The sequence below is a fragment of the Branchiostoma floridae genome, chromosome 9 (assembly GCF_000003815.2).
Source record: "Branchiostoma floridae strain S238N-H82 chromosome 9, Bfl_VNyyK, whole genome shotgun sequence".
Taxonomy (NCBI): Eukaryota; Metazoa; Chordata; class Leptocardii; order Amphioxiformes; family Branchiostomatidae; genus Branchiostoma; species Branchiostoma floridae.
Genome location: NC_049987.1, coordinates 18,979,522 through 18,994,796, shown reverse-complemented (window position 1 = coordinate 18,994,796; position 15,275 = coordinate 18,979,522). Strand labels below are relative to the sequence as shown.

At 39.5% G+C, this 15,275-nt stretch overlaps 2 protein-coding genes across 3 annotated transcripts in view; one reads left to right on the top strand and one right to left on the bottom strand.

Moving 5' to 3' along the window:
* Positions 1-4,242, top strand: part of LOC118423511 (28S rRNA (cytosine-C(5))-methyltransferase-like) — a 17,240-nt gene extending 12,998 nt beyond the window's left edge. The window contains exons 7-11 of one of the 2 annotated variants that reach the window (XM_035831690.1): positions 451-566; positions 1,291-1,527; positions 2,252-2,387; positions 3,401-3,641; positions 3,672-4,242. In XM_035831690.1, the coding sequence (XP_035687583.1) occupies positions 451-566; positions 1,291-1,527; positions 2,252-2,387; positions 3,401-3,641; positions 3,672-3,862 (921 nt within the window). In that variant the 3' untranslated portion in view covers positions 3,863-4,242. Of the gene's footprint in view, positions 1-450; positions 567-1,290; positions 1,528-2,251; positions 2,388-3,400 lie in introns of both variants that reach the window. The other variant, XM_035831689.1, reaches the window with a different exon arrangement.
* LOC118423513 lies at positions 4,012-15,275 on the bottom strand. The gene is made up of 10 exons (XM_035831691.1): positions 15,022-15,275; positions 13,731-13,778; positions 11,272-11,364; positions 10,675-10,800; positions 10,206-10,387; positions 9,462-9,580; positions 8,765-8,963; positions 7,990-8,181; positions 7,324-7,419; positions 4,012-5,449 (listed from the first exon to the last, which is right to left on the bottom strand). Exons 1-10 carry the CDS (start codon positions 15,062-15,064, stop codon positions 5,183-5,185), a joined length of 1,365 nt encoding a protein of 454 aa, XP_035687584.1. The 5' UTR covers positions 15,065-15,275; the 3' UTR covers positions 4,012-5,182.

Here is a 15,275-nt window from a genome sequence, read left to right as displayed (position 1 = left end):
TGCGAATAACCCCCTCACATGTAGCGAAAATCGATCGGACGACGAGTCTACGAGCTCTAAATTGCGAGGAGGCATGACCCTGACGGGAAGGGTGAAACTCTGCCATTTCTTCGTCGGCATCAGGGTCATGCCTCCTTGTAATTCAGAGCTTGCAGACACGTCGTCTGATCGATTTTTGCTACATTCGAGGGGGGTATTATGACACCACCCCTTGAAATTACTTGTTAGGGAGCACTATGTTCTGATTGGTTAATCATCATTACCTGCTTGATTGAATCAAGTGTTTTCTTGCAGGCCAACTGTATCCCTGCCCAGGTGCTGGTCCCGCCCCCTGGAGCGTGTGTGATTGACGCCTGTGCTGCCCCCCCCCAACAAGACAAGTCATTCTGTGTTCTGATTGGTCAATCATCACTACCGGCTTGATTGAATCAGAACTTTTGTTTCTTGCAGGCCAGCTGTATCCCTGCCCAGGTGCTGGCCCCACCCCCTGGAGCATGTGTGATTGACGCCTGTGCTGCCCCCGGCAACAAGACAAGTCACATGGCCAGCCTCATGCAAAATAACGGGTACGATGTTTCACTAGCCAAAATCTTTTAAGTTCAAAAGTTTTTACCATAACAAAGAGGATTATGTTTTCTGCAGCTTTTGTGTGTGCGTGTCTGTCTATCTGTCAACACGATAACTCAAGAACGGCTGGATGGATCGTCTTGGTATCTGGCATGTGGATAGGTCTTGGAATTATTAGATTTTGGGCCACCTAGTACATTGCTATGGCACTGCAGCAGAACTTGCAGTTTTTGTATCTTTTGATCTGAAGATGGTATTGCTACCAAATTGGAGTTGTACTTGTAGGTATAAACTCTCATGCATGGGAAGAAGTGACAGAAATTTGAGCATCCTAGCGGCTTGTTCAGGAACTACAGGGACTTCTTACATGACACTATGAATAGACGATTTGTATTTCTACTGTATTGTAGGATTGTTTCAACCTTCAACTACAAACATTACGAAAACCCCTTTCCTTATCCTAATGTAAAACTAAATGAGTTTACTGTATATCAATCTAGAAATCAGGGGTAAAAATCATAATACACACTAAAAACCTAGGACAGCCCTTTCTGTTTTCCAGGAGGGCGCAAGGTACAGTCCCATGTAGGCGTGTCTCTGGGACAGTAGATAGCATAGGATGCACAGAGTGCGCACTTTCCCAGTCTACTTTTAAGGTGTCTCACTTCACGGTCTTCTCAATATTGTTACCAAAACAATACTTGTTTATTTTATACTTTACAGGAAGATATTTGCCTTTGACATTGATGCCAAGAGGCTGGCGACCATGAGGTCGTTGACCCAGCGTGCGGGCGTGTCCTGCGCCCAGCTGGTGCACGGGAGTTTCCTGGAGTGTGATCCGGGTGATCCCAGGTACTCCGGAGTGGAGTACATCCTGCTGGATCCCTCCTGCAGCGGATCTGGGATCGCAAACAGGCTGGATCACCTGACCGACGAGGAAGGGTCCATTTCTACGGAGAGGTAGGTGCAGCATTGGCTATTATATAAACTTTGAGTCAGTCAAGCCATGTTGTATGGATAACATTCCCTGGGAACCCCAAAACTAATGCGAAGGTACAAATAAGAAAACATTTTAGCCAAAAACAGTGTTGCCTTCATTATAAACTCTATTAAAGTGGTCAAAAAGCTGAACAGTTGAAATTGTCGTCAATATACTTGTAATGAAATGCCCTATGTGACCTAATGCAATAGCTCCCTCAGTTTGAGAATAGACAATACATGTATTGAATTAATTAACCTCCCCCTTCATGCCAAACCTAAACAAGCAACTAGTACAAATACAGCTACAATTTTCTCAAGCTCTTCTCCTCAAGAATCAAGCCTGGGAAAGAATGGACTGGATGTTTAGTCCTGTGGTTTAGCAACATTTTTTTTTCACCACTACGCATTAGTTTTGGGGTCTCCAGAGGATGTCATCCATAAAATTAAGTCAGTGTGGCCTAATGCATGAATATTTGGTGCCCAACAGCTACCTTCGCAGGCTGAAAAAATAAAACAGCAGTTGGCAGTACTTTCATTACAAGATAGAGCAACTTAGGTGCATGTGGTCTGTTGAAGCATTGTACTTTATAAACATTAACCCTTACACTACTGCCCTGTCCTAACCCAATACAAGTTTGATGTCAAAAGGCTTCCTCAGCTATGAAAGGGTTAAAATCGCCATTGATGACTTGTGCTGTTCCAGACTGGAGTCCCTGGCACAGTTCCAGCTGTCTGCCCTGAGACACGCGCTGTCGTTCCCCGCGGCGAGGAGGGTGGCGTACTCCACGTGTTCCGTACACCGCCAGGAGAACGAGGATGTGGTACAGGCGGCGCTACAGGTCAGGAATGGTCTCATACGTATGTTCTACAGTCAGGTGGTACAGGCATCGCTACAGGTCAGGGGAGGTCTCATACGTATGTCCTACAGTCAGGTGGTACAGGCATCGCTACAGGTCAGGGGAGGTCTCATACGTATGTTCTACAGTCAGGTGGTACAGGCATCGCTACAGGCCAGGGGAGGTCTCATACGTATGTTCTACAGTCAGGTGGCACAGGCATCGCTACAGGCCAGGGGTGGTCTCATACGTATGTTCTACAGTCAGGTGGTACAGGCAGTGTTACAGGTCAGGGGTGGTCTCATACGTATGTTCTACAGTCAGGTGGTACAGGCAGTGTTACAGGTCAGGGGTGGTCTCATACGTATGTTCTACAGTCAGGTGTCTTTGGTAGGGAAGTAGGACATTGGACCATTCCGGCTAAATGGGTAGAGAGTTTTCCGAGCAACCCCTGCTGACTATTGGGTCAGTTAGTGGAACTTGCCAAAGCTCAATGTTTCTGACTCAGGGAGAAGAGATACTGCTACAGTGAGCGTAGTTCAGTACCTAGAAGTGGTCAAGTGGTCTTGCACTGAGCAATCTCCTAAAAAAGGGTACTTGTAGATTAAGAACTGCATGTAACTGAAGCTTTGTGGAAAGAGGGCTTTTTGTTTTCTTGGGGGTGGGGGGCACGAAATAGGTAGACTACTAGTGCTCTACGTTGATGAAGGTCAGGCATCCACGTATTAAGATATGCCAAAGAGCAGTTACTCAAGCTACTGGATATGCTTTTGGATACAGTCAGACATTTCAGATAGTATCCACTATCTTTTGTCAGTTTCCCAAATCATATGTTGTGCCCCAAGAATTAGCACCAAGAATGTTAAAAGCTTAATTTTGTGTCTGTATGAAACTACAAAAGGACTACAAACACCAGTGAATGTACACTAGGTCTTTTAGTAGTACTGAACCACCACAGCTATCATCTATTTGAAGTATCATTACTCTGCCCCCCTCCCCCTTTATTTCCCTTGCAGGAATATGAGGGAAAGTACCATCTTCAGCACATCTTACCAACATGGAGACATCGAGGGACGGACACCTTCCCTCAGGCCCACAGGTGTATCAGGGCCTCACCTGAGCAGGACAGGACTAACGGCTTCTTTGTCGCCTTGTTTGAAAAGAACAGCGAAAGGGTCGACGTAAAAGTAGAACAGACCACGTCACAAAACACAGAACATGGAGAAAATGCTTTTGTTAAAAAGAAGAGGAGGAGAAAGAGAAAGAAAAATGTTTCAGTTGAGAAAAGGACGGAACAAAGCAAAACAACGAAGACTCCTGAAACTAATGGCAAAGAGGAACTTGAAGGCAAGGAACTCGTAGGCAAGCAACTCGTAGGCAAGCAACTCGTAGGCAAGGAATGTGTGTCGCAGAAAGTTCAGACAGAAAATACATCAAGGCCAAAAAAGAGAAGAAAAAAGATGAAGCAAGAGACATAAATGCTTGAGAAATAAGCAACCAGCCAAGTGATAACATAGATAATGTTAACTTTACAAACAATGATGCTTTCTAAAGAAAGAGGACATTTGTTTCAAGGTATTTGTTGTTACACTTAAGATTAAAACAAAAAGACAAACTGACTCAGATATATGAGACTTCCATGGAAAGTCACTTTATTGCATGACTTGCTATCATAGTTCCTCTCCTGGCATGTATTGCCGACAGTAATTCCATGCTATACACAGTATCATTCAAGATACATAAAACCAAATGTTCACTACTTAAAAATCTCTCTTGCATCGATTGTCTTACATAGGCAAATGTACATTGCATACAGTCCCATTAAAATGGCACATTATGAAATTTTGCTACGATTGTACCTTTGTTTTGTTATTACAAATGTATCTATTTATGCATCTGTTTACAACATCATGAATATGGTAAACAAACTGTTAAGGCATCAATACATCTTATTATGATTTTTTCTTTTGCAAAGATACAAAACATTTCCTTACATTGGGGGAAAAGTAACACATAAGCTTGTAAAGACCACTTGTAACAGGCTTTCCATTTGAAACTACATGTATTGGGCAAAAATTAAAATGTGTCCCCGATGGCATTGCCAAAAATAAGTTCAAAATGATTCTCTTAAAGTCTTAATGTGCATAAGTGCCATAAAATATTTTCTGTGCGTATTTCTTGTGCATAGTCAACGATATATATTCCATGATTGTACTTTGCTACATGTATGTCGAATATTTACAACTATAAAGCAAAATAATACAACGAAAAACACAGCACCCAAACACCCAAACAGAGATACATACATTCCCTGAATTGTATATTATTCTTAATACATAAACAGACTAGATTTGCATAGATACAGAGGTTATAAAGTAACACCTTGAAGATAAATCATTTACAGTCTTACAATATATATTCTTTATCTAAAATTTCTGTAGAACACCTTACCACTGCCACGGTGGTATATATTTCCAAGACTGACCACAAGTGACCGCTATAAAATGTAATCTTCTTGGTTTGCAGAGCTTCGTGTAAATCTCTAAAAGTTGGAACAAAACTATTATACATACTTTAGTTTACAAGAGGTCTCACAGTCAGAATGGTTTGATGGGCGGAATGTAACATCATGTGTTGTCATCAAAACTGATCGAAAAAGTATCCTCATATATTCAAAATATAGTATAAAATTTACCTACAAGGACGTACATCTCCCTTTTTACTAATGGACTGCCCCAAATGCCCGTATTAGCCTGTCTATGACCTCTTGAACGCTATGAACCCCGCGTAAATGGTTGTCACCACAAAAGAGCCGCCTTTATCTTCTGGTACGAACTGTCCACGGTTTTCAGGCTCTGAGCGCCGCCGGTCCGTGCTTGCGCGATGCACGCCCTGTTGCGAGTGATCGTGGCCTGCGCTTGTTTCACCTCCCTTGCGGTCTTCCCAGCCTGCTTTGCTGTGTCCCAGATTGCATCAGCCTTGGCTGAGACCTTTGTGTCCAGGTCTGTGAGCATGGTGCTGGCCGCAGGGCAGTGCTGCAGTACAGCCTTACTGGACACTACCACCTGGACAGGACAAAAACAACAACGATTTAGTTCTCTAGGAATCATAACACATGCTTAAAGTGGGGAGGGACAGTTCTAGTGCAAGTCCTAATGCCAATACGATGGAAAGTCAGTACCAACAATTTTAGCTTCTTATATCATACAGGATAGTAACATTGAACAATGCAGTAGACCATGACACAGATAGCTTCCCAAAAACTTGTATAGGCGAGGGGGTTTGCACGGAAATTTATTTATTTCAATTAATTCATTTATGATATATATGGCACTTGTATACAATTATATTCTAAAGATCCTAAAAAAAACAATCATTTGTTGATTTGTCCTCACTGAAAACACACATTTGAAGATGAAAACAAACCAAAATCTTCCACAAACTAATACATGGAATCCAACCTATAGATTACCTACCCAGGGCACTAACCTGGCCCTAAACAATCCTTCAGATGTTTCAGCTACTGTCTATCTTCAAACATTTGCAGTGGTTTTAATTTTGTGGTCACCACTCCATCGTGAATATGCAGTTCCATTGCAATACTGCCATACTTAAGAATTGTTACAACCACAAACTTGAATACATCACTGCAAAAGACTCTTTTTGCTCCCTTTGCCAATTTTTAGTCATAGCGAAAATGAGTGAATTTACGGTAACTTCCGCAGGGAGATCTGGGGTGATTAACACTGCTTAGCCCCCAGGGTTCCAAAAAAACTCCTGGAATGTACCTATGACCTGAACTTCCCAAACGACCTTGACAACATGCAGCCCCCTCAAGAATTTAGTAGGCAAGCCTGAGACTTGTCCTACAAACAAGTTCAAGGTCAGTGAGCTATTTCTGTCAGCAACAAACTTGCACTTCACTTGCACCTTGTGCTTCAAGGTCAAAGCCACACAGAAGGCTTCAACTTCAAGGGCAAACAAAACCAAGCCTGGATATAAAGTGTAGCAAAGGGGGAGGGGGGCAACAAAAAACAGGTGCAACCTGTTGATGCAAACTCAAGGACGTTTGACAAACTTTTAATTTATTGCGATTTAGAAAAATAACAACACAATAGGATTAGATTAGTAGTTTTGATATGATAGCAACATCAAAGTTTTCGACATCTGTTTCTACTTTGTGTTGAACCTGTAGACTCCATATGTGATAAAAAGAGTATGTGAAAGAAGGTCAAAGCTAGCAGGATATCCCCAAATGTTTGAAAACTTCTTACTACATGTTCTATGGATCAAATTAAAGCCTAAGCACAGGTGTGGTATGAACAGTTTACATTTTGCAACATTACGTTTTGATAACAAGTTGTTACAACCTTGTTACAGGAATATAATGTAACAGCTTGAACTGATTTGGGTACGACGCCTTTTTTTACTTTTAGAAAAAAACAAACATTAACAGCAATTTTAAGTTCTAAATGTGGGGAAGGGAAACTTTTATAAATGTAAAATAAATCTAAGGAATGGATTTAGAATATTTTTTTGGCAACCCATCTTTTTAAAAAGGCAGTTCATACACTATCCTTTATTCTTACCCTACAGAAAAATATATGATATGATAATCATAGTAATTATGATCCGTATGTAACTTATGATTGCAAGTACTAATAACAGCAATTAAGGTAACGTTAGAACGGAAATGATTATTAATGACAAGAAATATGTGCTTTAGATATTCAAATGTTTGCAGTGATTTTGTTTTTCATGATTTTTACAAATATAATGTTATGCATTTACATATCATTGTACCACTGAACTACATAACTGTTTCAATATACATGTAAATGCTTCAAAAACTTCACATGCCCCTCCTTTTGCAATATTAGATCCCTGCAAATATAAGTGTTTGTGTAAGTTGATGACAGAAAGTTGGCACACTGCTCACCTGTGTGTTGAACACCTGTAGAGTTTCTGTGACCTCCTCTAGAACCTCCCCCTCCCCCCTCACTACCAGCTGGAGAAATCCTCCATCGTCTACAGCCTACAGCACAGGTCAGGAGAGAGGGGGAAAACAATCAATAATTTCAGCACACTTTTTTTAATGAGATCATTCAGAGAGAGGTCATTAGACCACTTTAATGCAATGAACTAAGAAGTTGGAAATAATTGTGCGTAGAGATAGCGGTGGACATTTGTTTTGAAGGCTGATAAGTTGTGGACAGGAGGGGAACAGTCTTCGAGAGAGTTCCATAAATTGCCTGTCCGGGGAAAGAAACTTAGAAAATACCAGAACAAAACTTGAGTTTTCTACATTTTCTTTTTCTCCATTCTTTTACACCTGTTACATGTTTTATCTGCAATAATCTTCAGTTAACGTTTTGACACCTGTTTTCCAGTAGTGGTCTGTCCCTAAATATATACTGTGAATCTTAAAATCTTCCTGGTGGTGGTATTTCCGAGTGACTGCGATCTCCACCACAGAATCATGAGGTTCACTTCCATTGCATTACTACAGTACAACCGTAATTTTAACTTAAAAGAAGCAAAAGACTCCGCTTTTACGGAGAAATTTAGCTCCCGCGACAAATAAAGGAATGTACAGTAAGCCCACCTCCAGACTGTTGCCCTCCCCCAGTTTGTCCCTGACACCACAGATACAGTCCTCCAGGCTGGCCGTGGCAGCGGTAACCATGCCTGTCTGAACGCAGGTCCTCCTGAACTGGTCCAGCGATTTCTCCAAGGCACTGCTGCACTGGGTCAGCTTCTTCAGAGGTGGGTTACACTGGTGGAGCAAGTCGTCGATCTGGTAGGGAGAAAGAAGCAATTTCAGAGACTAATATCATACTACTGAAACAATTAGGACACTTGCTAATGGGCCATCAGGCTCAACGAAAGAACAAAGCGCCCTCTTGCTAAGCGTAAAGAAACTGCACTACAGAAAACACAGTGATATATATAATTTTGTTCACTACCATAAATTCTATGAAAGAGCATATCAAGTATTTCTACCATTTCATCTAGACAAGCCCTTTTTCCTGAACCATTATTTTTTATGGCCATCTTAGTGCCTTGATTTTGAATACTCATGTAACAGACACAAATGTCTTTTTTATGATACTATGTCTCTCCATATCAAAGGGCTTGTCTAAATGAAATGGCAGAAATACTTGATATGCTCTTTCTTAGAATTTATGATGGAAAATCACATTATGGCAGTGAACCAAAATTAATATTTCCCATTTATCTGGATAATATATAGTGCTAAAAACTTAAGATGAGAAATGTTTACATACTTATCATAAGAACAAATCTTAAAAATGAAAAAAAAATCATTTCGTCTTTTTAATATTTCTACTTGTTCACCAAGGAATAAAACTAGTGCAAACCTCCTCCAATCCAACCTCTTCTAGTGTTGCAAAACTATCTGTGTCTTGACTGGCTTTCCTTTTCTTCCTCTGGCTTTGTTTGTTGCCTCCTTTCTTCTTAGCAAGTTTCTGCTGTAGTTTCCTCTCCAGGAGATGCCTTACTAGAGACTGCATGGCTCTGTGGACCGAGTTATCTGACTCCTTCGCTGACACCAACACACTGGAAAGGACAACAGGTGTGTCACAGCTCAAGAGAGACCCCTAGTGGTTATAAGAAGTACTGCACTTAACAACCACTGCAGGTGTATTACATGTATTATTAGTGCTGACAAAAGATTATGAATGTGGTTTCAAATTCTGACACAGTAACAATAGTACCTAACAAATGCCACAGAATTTTCTTGAAAGAAGGGTTTGCTATGAAGTGGAAATTTCTTTATTTCACACAAATTGTGGAAAATTCATGGAAATGTTGGAAAGTAACACACTGCATTTCAGCAGAGCCTCCTGATAACAACAAACATATTGCACTTTCAATAAATCAATCCTATGGCCCTGCCCAAAATCAGCAAAAGAAAACGAAAAAAAAAAATGAAATGCAAAATTTTCTTAATCAAGTGTGTTTGACTGCCAAATGGTTTGTATCCTTTATTTGGTGATTATTATAACTGAACCATAGTAATCATATTGAAACATTACGATGGATAATCACGCTCACCTGCCCACAAAGCCGTGCAGTTCTGCCACCCTCTCCAGCTCCTGTACCTCCGCTGGCGAGTCTTTAACCACGTCAACCTCACCTTCATGATCCGCCTTTTCTCGCTCACGTTTCAGGATCTGACAACGGAGAATAACACAACTCAAAATCTTCATTCACATGTGTAATCATGTAGACAAACAAGCAAAACATTGAATGAATCACGACAAGTAAAGCAAAACAAACAACTTTTTGATTACGAAAGTTGAGGGTGGCAATCTTCGCTCTGTCATGCTGGATAGGAATTTGTGTCACCTCTCAGAGTTTGAACTGAACTGAACTGAACTTTAAAGTTCATCCGCATTCATAGGATTTAGTATGAAACACATCCTTGATCAACTCTAGTCAAGGAATAAGAAAAAAACACTGTTGTCTTTTCTTTTTACATCAATTTAAGTAAATTATATTCGAGCTGTAGATCAAAAAGGCCAGGTAGCCTGTAACGCCCCATGTCTCTGTCAGCTAGACGGCTGGTGGACCCCAAAGTTACTAGCTAATTTGGCATTACTGCTTGAGTCTCTTAAGTCGTGCTTGAAGTTTAAAGTTTAAACGTTGTTTCAAAACACATTTTTTTATTGTCAATGATAAATTATGATACAAACAAAGCAGAGCCTCCCTTAAATATGAACCTATCTCTGGCCAATAGTCCACATTATATACTTAACAAATCATGTTTCAATTATGCAGATACAACTTCTTCCTCACCTGATCATACTTGTTCCCCAACAACAGTACAGGGACGTTCCTGGCCTTGTTGGGTGAGGTGTTCTCTTTCCCATCTGAAGACGACTCCGAGACGTCTTGAGTCAGTAAGGTGTTGTTTAAGATGTCTTGTTTCCAGGACCCTGCCAGTTCTATGGACTGTTTGTCCATTAGGTCAACTACAACTAGCACGGAAAGGAGAAAAGAAGTGTTAAACATTATCAAAAGATTGTCATGCTTTAAATTTTATTGCACAGAAATGGTCGGGACATGTGATTTTTATCTGGCACAATTTTCAAATAGGCCATAACAGACCCAGCCATTGAACAAGGACCTACTGTGATCTTTCCTAACAGCTAAATTTTGCCAAGGATTTGAACTTGTCATTCTTGTCTCTCTTTGTTTTTCAAACATGGCAGTCTTTGGGAACATGTACTTAGCAGAGTTGATGTTAGACTTCATGATAGGTTACCTATTGCAGCGTCAATGTCCTTGTAGTAGCTCCTCCTGAGGTCAACGTCCTCGCGGCCAGGCAGGTCCCACAGTGTGACAGACACCACCACATGGTCGGGGACGTTCACCTTACGCACTACATTCGCTGTAAGGCGAAACATATTATTACGTATTTTTATTAGATAGTTGAATCTGTGGTATAACAAGTCAAATCATGTTTTGCCTATTATACTTTTACCTTGCATATTGTTTGCTGAAACCTAAAAAAATTGTCAGCAAATTGCATAAGAGTCCACTCCAAGTCACCATAGATAATATTCATAATATGTTTGAACTATTTCGAGTAAAAGAATATTTCAGTCCCTAAAGTTCTAAATTGAAAATTAAAAATGACAGTTTGAACCTGTTTGTGTATGGTGGAAAAATTGGGAAAGTAACGGTATAATCATCTGTTTATTTAGAACAATTTTCAAACATTTATGTGTTTTTGTCAATGTTGGAACATGAAAATTCATATTCGTAACAACATTATTTCATAGCAAAGAGGTCACTACAAATATAAAACCATCGCGAACATTCAAACATACACAGTAACAACTGTAAGTTGCAGTCTTACCAATGTTAACAGATGTAGTAGGCTGGTAGCTGTAGTCAAACTGGTTCTTGGTATAACGCAGGAACACGCTGGATTTCCCCACCTCAGGGTCCCCTGGGGACACAGGATTTCAACATGCTGATCAGAGGAAATCCACGCTTAACAGGTGTCAATCAAAAATCTACTGAGCAAAAAATGCATGCAATTATTTTCACAGAGATACAATTTTGGAGAAGGAGGGGAAAAAGAAGTGTTTCTGGTTAAAACAATACTCCAGTACAAAATACAAATTTGCCATGTTACGATTCCATGGTAGAGATACCAGCACAAATATTGCAAGTTTTACAGTAAGTACATGTAAACTATGACATCCAAAGAACTTTATTTGAATTCGCTGAAGCTAATCTCTAGAGTATAATTTCTGCTTTAGAAATGAAAATACAAAATTAGATATGGAACTACCACAAAGATTTCGAGATTTGCAGATGCATTTGTTAAAATTGAATGTATTTAGTGATATGCTAACAAAAATAGGAATATTCATATTGTCTTGTGCATGCAGACTGAGTCTGATAATATATCTAGAGAATGGTATATAAAAAGGAAAATGGAACAGGAAGACACCTTTTTCTTCATATGACTTATAGATCTATATCAGGATAGTTTATAAATTTATGCTAGAATCTGCATAGGAATAGATGGATACTAGTAGCTTTTTTCATTGACTAAAATGGAATAAACTACAGGGAATGTTTTCAGTATCACTGTAAGGAAGGAAAAGCATATCAATAACGTGTATAATGTTTGTACATTGTACATTTGTAATCTAGCAAAAGAAAATTTAAAGTAGACATAGCAGCTCCTCCCGTGCCCATATTTGGGCACAGTGACCTGTATTTCTGGGCTATCTAAGGACAATTATAGCCTCCAGGGGTTCTTTCCAAAATTCCCTTGCCAACGTCTGGAAGGGAAATTCTGACTCATCCAGAAATAATTATACTCAGAATGTTCAGTAGGTAGTGGTACATACATTGTACATATTTGACATAACCACATTAAATGTAATTTATTTTTATTATTTGACTTGCAGACACACACATGTATTTTGTTATTGTTCAGAAAGTTGAAAACAAGAAGGTGGGAAAATTGTAAAATTCCCTGACTGAAACTGATTCTATTTCTAATTCTTCTGCATGTGGAATCTATAAAGAGAACACTGAAGTTGTTGTTGAGTCCTGAAAAATAGATTTGAAGTCTTTTTCGAAGAAAAATAAAAAGGAACTGCCAAATACTGAACATAACAGAAATGGCGATGAATATATGGTCCTGTTCAATTTGATACTCAGTAATCTTTAGTAGCTGCTCTTTACCAAAAATTATTTCCTATAAAAAAACATAAACAAAATAATTTCTGCGCACACTTTTCCTCTTCGTCCTGAAAAACTCCTTTTCCCTACTTACGAAAGGTAAAAGAGAAGTTATACAATAATGAAATGTCTAATCTATAGTATATAGTAAACAATTTGCAAAACATCCCAATAATATTTATTACACAGTGTGCGTACCATGCAAACTGTGTCCATAGCCAACCTAAGCTCACAAAACGGTGACCACAAATCTTCCACGGTCCATCGGAGTGATTCACACATGACTGATAGACAAAATTTTAAATGCTTCCTTCCTGGTTTTCTTCATACACAAGCTTCATGATCTAAAAGATGACTGGTCAGATAAACGAGAAGCCTGGAACAAACTTCTTGTGACTCAGAGTAGATTTTAAAAAAAAGTCAAAGTCCTTCCCGCTTCTTATGGTGCATAGGGCGGTGCCCATCTCCGTTTCAGTAGCCCTGGGCCACACAGCTTTGTGCAATCACTACAGCAGGGGGCTAGTCCACTGGTAGTGTTTAACAACCATACTACCCGAATGCTGAGTGCTAAGCAGAGAAAGCAGTATGTACCATTGCTAAAGTCTTTGGTATTAATCGTCCGGGGATCAAACTCACGACGTACCAAATGCAAGGCGAACTCGCTACCCACTCACACTAGCCATTTCACACTACTTTGCGAAGATTATTGACGTGAAATTACATGAAAACTTGAAATTTCATCCTATAACAAAAGCAGTGATATATTTTTGGATGGGGGAAATAAAAAAAAACTAGAAAAAAACACTGTTAGATAACGCAGACATTTTGCGTACATGCGATAAGAGATTAACGGTCGTTTGCGCGTACGAATCCCAGACGACAGGAAATGTTGACGTGCCCAAACTCAGGGGTGTCCTCATTCCCTTCAGTCGTCAGAATTCCAGTGAAATCGGCAGGAAGTTTTGTGTCTGCCCCCACAGGAAGTGGTACGATCCGCCGATAGGTGTGTTTTAAAACTTCCTTAGTCATGTACATAGGAACACCTGGATGGTAAATAGCTGTTATTACCTGTAATCTCACCTGGTGGTTTTACTTAAGACAGACACGACTTACCTATAAGGACCACCTTAAAGACGGGAACTTCATCTTCAGGTAGGACACCTAAGACAGGTAGACAAAAAGTAAGTATATCATCCAGATGGTAAATTGATTTATTATTCATACCTGTAACATTATAAGCATGCCGTAATGGATCAAGCAGTTTGTAGGATTTCCTGTTGGATTTTTTTTCTGTTTTTCTTTCTCGTGAAACAAAACAACTGTTACATATTAGCTAAAGGATTTTGGGTCTGAGATGAGTAAGAGTTCAACGACCCCTACAAACTTTTCCTCGTTTAGCAAAACACTTTCCAGAAGCGTTGTCTAAACAGAGAAGTTGTTTTAACTCGTTTTTCTACAATTATCAACTCGTTTAGTAGTTTTCTGAACTTTTCCATTTTTCCATTTTGAATACATCTTTTTGCAGATTCCTAACTTGTAAATGGTGTAACGTTAGCAGTATATACTTCTCAGTGAAAAAGAATAGGGCAATATGACACTGATAGCTGTTCATCAGATATGAAACTACTGTAATTCACTTTGTCCTCTCAGTACCAAACTTTCATGGTCTGAGAAAATTTAACTCGTTCTCGGAACTAACGTTAAATGTTCAAAGTGGCAGCAGGTACGCGTAAAAAAAGACAGCGATTTATTTGTTATCGGTAATGATAAGTTCATGTTACAGGTGTCACAGTGAAAACCGTGAACATAAAAGTACATTGAAAAAATCACGAATTACAGTATCTGATAATATAAAACCATACATATAATTTATTACAGCATTTTTTTGACATTTCAATTCACAACAATTTCGACAGATGGTAAAAAAGAGTACAGCAAGGCACTTCAAATCATTTTCACACTTTGAGTGGCTTGAAGTAAAACCCACTTGACTTAAACTAGTTAAAGAGGGTTGTTCAAGAAAAACATTGGACATGGGCCATGAACTCAGAACTTCACTCCGAACTCAAGTTCAGATGAAAGTCATGGGAAACTGAGTCATCTGAGGACAATGAACTCAAGCAACCCCTGCTTCTTGTCTCAGTGTTTTTATGTGTCACTTCTAGTATGAGGTTCACCATTGGATTGTTTTATATATGACTAATACAAGATGTCTGTACAAATTCCTTAACCCGGAAGCCAGATTATCTATAGAATACCAGCCAGACTGTCTCTATGACAAGATTCTATCAAATATCAGGAAGGATGGAATATGTGTCATGTCTCTTTGACATCATTAAGGCCAGGAATATTTTTCCTTGAGGTTGGAAAATTGCTAAAATAAGGAAGATATAATTTGCCTCACCTGTGGAAGATGATACACTAGGTGCGCTGCACCCACCACCCATTTGATGCTTTTTAGTTGATTGACAAGACAACGGCGACTGTAGGTTCCTTCCTAAGGTACTCTAACGGTTCTAAAATGCTGAACTTGCTTTGCTACGCCATTATTTTAGCTCTATAAGTACATAACGGTGAGAACAATTGTGAATTTCTCGAAATTGTCACCATAATTTGGAGCGAGAGGTATTTTTGAAGGCAACAGAATGTTACTTACAA

Bases quoted from the DNA above. Each gene is read 5' to 3' on its own strand.
- LOC118423513 (XM_035831691.1), bottom strand. From the start codon at position 15,064: ATGGGTGGTGGGTGCAGCGCACCTAGTGTATCATCTTCCACAG. The intron at 10,801-11,271 runs GTAAGACTGCAA...TTCGCCTTACAG, and splicing joins TACTACATCTGTTAACATTG to CGAATGTAGTGCGTAAGGTG. The intron at 5,450-7,323 runs GTGAGCAGTGTG...TGTCCTGTCCAG, and splicing joins TACAGGTGTTCAACACACAG to GTGGTAGTGTCCAGTAAGGC.